The 3890-nt window shown below is 42.3% G+C and overlaps 1 protein-coding gene across 1 annotated transcript in view; it reads left to right on the top strand.

The window, feature by feature from the left end:
* The first annotated feature begins 1660 nt into the window (after positions 1-1660).
* The window catches only part of LOC135395785 (uncharacterized), a 34125-nt gene continuing 31895 nt past the window's right edge, over positions 1661-3890 (top strand). Inside the window, exons 1-11 of the mRNA XM_064626878.1 lie at positions 1661-1676; positions 2004-2122; positions 2217-2294; positions 2389-2466; positions 2561-2638; positions 2733-2810; positions 2905-2982; positions 3077-3154; positions 3411-3488; positions 3583-3660; positions 3755-3832. Of these exons, the coding sequence (XP_064482948.1) occupies positions 1661-1676; positions 2004-2122; positions 2217-2294; positions 2389-2466; positions 2561-2638; positions 2733-2810; positions 2905-2982; positions 3077-3154; positions 3411-3488; positions 3583-3660; positions 3755-3832 (837 nt within the window). The remainder of the gene's footprint in view (positions 1677-2003; positions 2123-2216; positions 2295-2388; positions 2467-2560; positions 2639-2732; positions 2811-2904; positions 2983-3076; positions 3155-3410; positions 3489-3582; positions 3661-3754; positions 3833-3890) is intronic.

Here is a 3890-nt window from a genome sequence, read left to right as displayed (position 1 = left end):
TAGAACGGAAAGGAACGAATATGCTTACCGTCGTTTCTTCCGGAGCAGTCGGCAATGCGCTTTGCTGGACTTTCGACGGGCATAACATCGTTTCCTTGGGTTCGTACTTGGACACAACATTTTCCTTCTTTTCTGGGTGCTGTCTACACACCCAACGGAGAATAATGACATCCTCAGCACGGAATTCAGCCAAACGGACACAATATAACCGTACGATCAACAAAAATACACGCGGCAGGAACCTGCGTATACGGAATCACGCACGGGGCCAACGTTTCCTAAGTCAGGGAGGTCAGAGAACCGCTACGTGATCACGTGATCAGCACATAGGAACCCGTGCCATCTCTCGGCAACCTCTTGCAACGCGAAGCTGCCGCTGGTTTCAAACGCGTACGGCAGATGGCGCTAGTTACCACATTTTCTGCGTTTCTGTGTATTTAGGTGTGCGATTTTGAACCACGCTAGTTTATTTATTATTCTTTCATTTGCGATAAAACTTTGGACATCACTCCTGCTGATAATTACCCGCCCGCTGATCTATTTTCAGCCGAGAATAAGTACAGAATAGCCTTTTATGGCAAGTGTAAAAGTAGCGTTTTTTTCTTAAATTTCATAGGTAATAATCAATTAATGACGCTTTACGCGAGTAAAAACGTTCTTGACTTTCCTTTGCATACTGTGCAACGTCACTTTGAAAAAGATTGACAGCGCTATCTCTTTTCGTGTTCGCATCATCCTTGACTGAAAAACACAAAAAAGGGAAGATATGGTCGTCCTTCTCGCTTTATAACGCCACAGCTGATCATTACATAAAAAAACGAGTTCCTGGCTTAGCTTGCCCAAAGAACAAGCTTTCCAACGGTACCAACATATTTCACGTAAGTTGCCGAGAAGCCGTGCAACCTTTGACTGAAAATGACACTTTTCGGGTGATGAGTGGGACCGTAGCCTTAATGATAAACATTTATGTCAGGCTATATGCCCAGGAGCTTATTGACGACCTTGTTCGATATCTGTGTACGGTGGCTCTTCATGAGACCCTGAGCAGAAGGAAGATGGCTACAGAAGCTCACCACAAGAGATACAGTGAATGAGTCATTCCTATGAAACATGTTTTATGCTTGTTCTCGGCAACCACCGCGAAGATTTTAACGTGGATGGTTTCACTATAAAAAGGAAGACGAGATGAATTGAATAACACCTATACATTTCTGATACATGTCGTATGTATTTTATGGCGACGTCACCAATATGAAAAAATACACACTTTTTCTCGTCCCTCTTTGTACAGGTTTTTATTAAACTTCTACAGCCATTTTGAAAAAAAAAAACTTCTCATTTACTTTCTCTCGAAATATTTCAGAAGTAGATAGACACCAAATTTATATGTCTACCACTTTTCGTTTTTATAAAAAAGCATGAAATATGAGTACACATACACATGGACTGAAAGCCCAGTGAACCATGTCACTCTCTGGCGCCATCTGGTGACGCAAAGAAAAAACCGCGCGGACCGTATCCATCCGCCGAGCAAGCGGTGCGCATGCGCAGCATAGTGCCGGCTCGTATGGGTGGCGGGGGGTGTGGATGGCATGCTGCTGGTTTCTGCATCCTCTTTCTCTCTCTCTCTCTCTTCTCATTACTTTCATGGCCTTAGGGCATGGCCTTGGGGACCAGTACAAAAGGTTGCTTAGCTGCTCATGAAGGGATTATCCGCTGAGCCTGCATAGTCGTGCCTGTGTAATGTAAAGAGAAAGCACACTGAGACCAACAACCCTCTTCTTTTCTCTCTCTCTCTCTCTCTGCGCACTGTGCACGTATAGAAGAGTGAGACGAGTTTATTAGCTTCACGTGAAACGTCAATTTGCCCGATTTTGCCGGTTCGAGTTTGTGCGGACTCAGTCAACTGTTTGAACTACGCCGACGCTACAAATACACATAAGAAAAGACGTAAAGTTTTGAAAAACTTACTTTAGTGACCCAGTGAACATTGAGATGGTGAGAGGAAATAACGCACAGCGCGACATCCACATTCTCATTTCAGGAAGTTCGCCACAATAAGACTTCGATTGGTAATTCTCCTCCAACTACGCTGACGCTACAAATACACATAAGAAAAGAGGTAAAGTTTTGAAAAACTTACTTTAGTGACCCAGTGAACATTGACATGGTGAGAGGAAATAATGCACAGCGCGACATCCACATTCTCATTTCAGGAAGTTCGCCACAATAAGACTTCGATTGGTAATTCTCCTCCAACTACGCTGACGCTACAAATACACATAAGAAAAGAGGTAAAGTTTTGAAAAACTTACATTAGTGACCCAGTGAACATTGAGATGGTGAGAGGAAATAACGCACAGCGCGACATCCACATTCTCATTTCAGGAAGTTCGCCACAATAAGACTTCGATTGGTAATTCTCCTCCAACTACGCTGACGCTACAAATACACATAAGAAAAGAGGTAAAGTTTTGAAAAACTTACTTTAGTGACCCAGTGAACATTGACATGGTGAGAGGAAATAATGCACAGCGCGACATCCACATTCTCATTTCAGGAAGTTCGCCACAATAAGACTTCGATTGGTAATTCTCCTCCAACTACGCTGACGCTACAAATACACATAAGAAAAGAGGTAAAGTTTTGAAAAACTTACTTTAGTGACCCAGTGAACATTGAGATGGTGAGAGGAAATAACGCACAGCGCGACATCCACATTCTCATTTCAGGAAGTTCGCCACAATAAGACTTCGATTGGTAATTCTCCTCCAACTACGCTGACGCTACAAATACACATAGGAAAAGAGGTAAAGTTTTGAAAAACTTACTTTAGTGACCCAGTGAACATTGAGATGGTGAGAGGAAATAACGCACAGCGCGACATCCACATTCTCATTTCAGGAAGTTCGCCACAATAAGACTTCGATTGGTAATTCTCCTCCAACTACGCTGACGCTACAAATACACATAAGAAAAGAGGTAAAGTTTTGAAAAACTTACTTTAGTGACCCAGTGAACATTGAGATGGTGAGAGGAAATAACGCACAGCGCGACATCCACATTCTCATTTCAGGAAGTTCGCCACAATAAGACTTCGATTGGTAATTCTCCTCCAACTACGCTGACGCTACAAATACACATAAGAAAAGAAGTAAAGTTTTGAAAAACTTACTTTAGTGACCCAGTGAACATTGAGATGGTGAGAGGAATAATGCACAGCGCGACATGCACATTCTCATATCGCCACAATAAGACTTCGATTGGTAATTCTCCTCCGACTACGCTGACGCTACAAATACACATAAGAAAAGAGGTAAAGTTTTGAAAAACTTACTTTAGTGACCCAGTGAACATTGAGATGGTGAGAGGAAATAACGCACAGCGCGACATGCACATTCTCATTTCAGGAAGTTCGCCACAATAAGACTTCGATTGGTAATTCTCCTCCAACTACGCTGACGCTACAAATACACATAAGAAAAGAAGTAAAGTTTTGAAAAACTTACTTTAGTGACCCAGTGAACATTGAGATGGTGAGAGGAAATAACGCACAGCGCGACATGCACATTCTCATTTCAGGAAGTTCGCCACAATAAGACTTCGATTGGTAATTCTCCTCCAACTACGCTGACGCTACAAATACACATAAGAAAAGAGGTAAAGTTTTGAAAAACTTACTTTAGTGACCCAGTGAACATTGAGATGGTGAGAGGAAATAACGCACAGCGCGACATGCACATTCTCATTTCAGGAAGTTCGCCACAATAAGACTTCGATTGGTAATTCTCCTCCAACTACGCTGACGCTACAAATACACATAAGAAAAGAGGTAAAGTTTTGAAAAACTTACTTTAGTGACCCAGTGAACATTGAGATGGTGAGAGGAA

Source organism: Ornithodoros turicata, chromosome 5, assembly GCF_037126465.1.
Source record: "Ornithodoros turicata isolate Travis chromosome 5, ASM3712646v1, whole genome shotgun sequence".
In the NCBI taxonomy this organism is placed as follows: domain Eukaryota; kingdom Metazoa; phylum Arthropoda; class Arachnida; order Ixodida; family Argasidae; genus Ornithodoros; species Ornithodoros turicata.
Note: the sequence above shows the minus strand (reverse complement) of the source record. Positions and strands in the feature narration are given on the sequence as shown.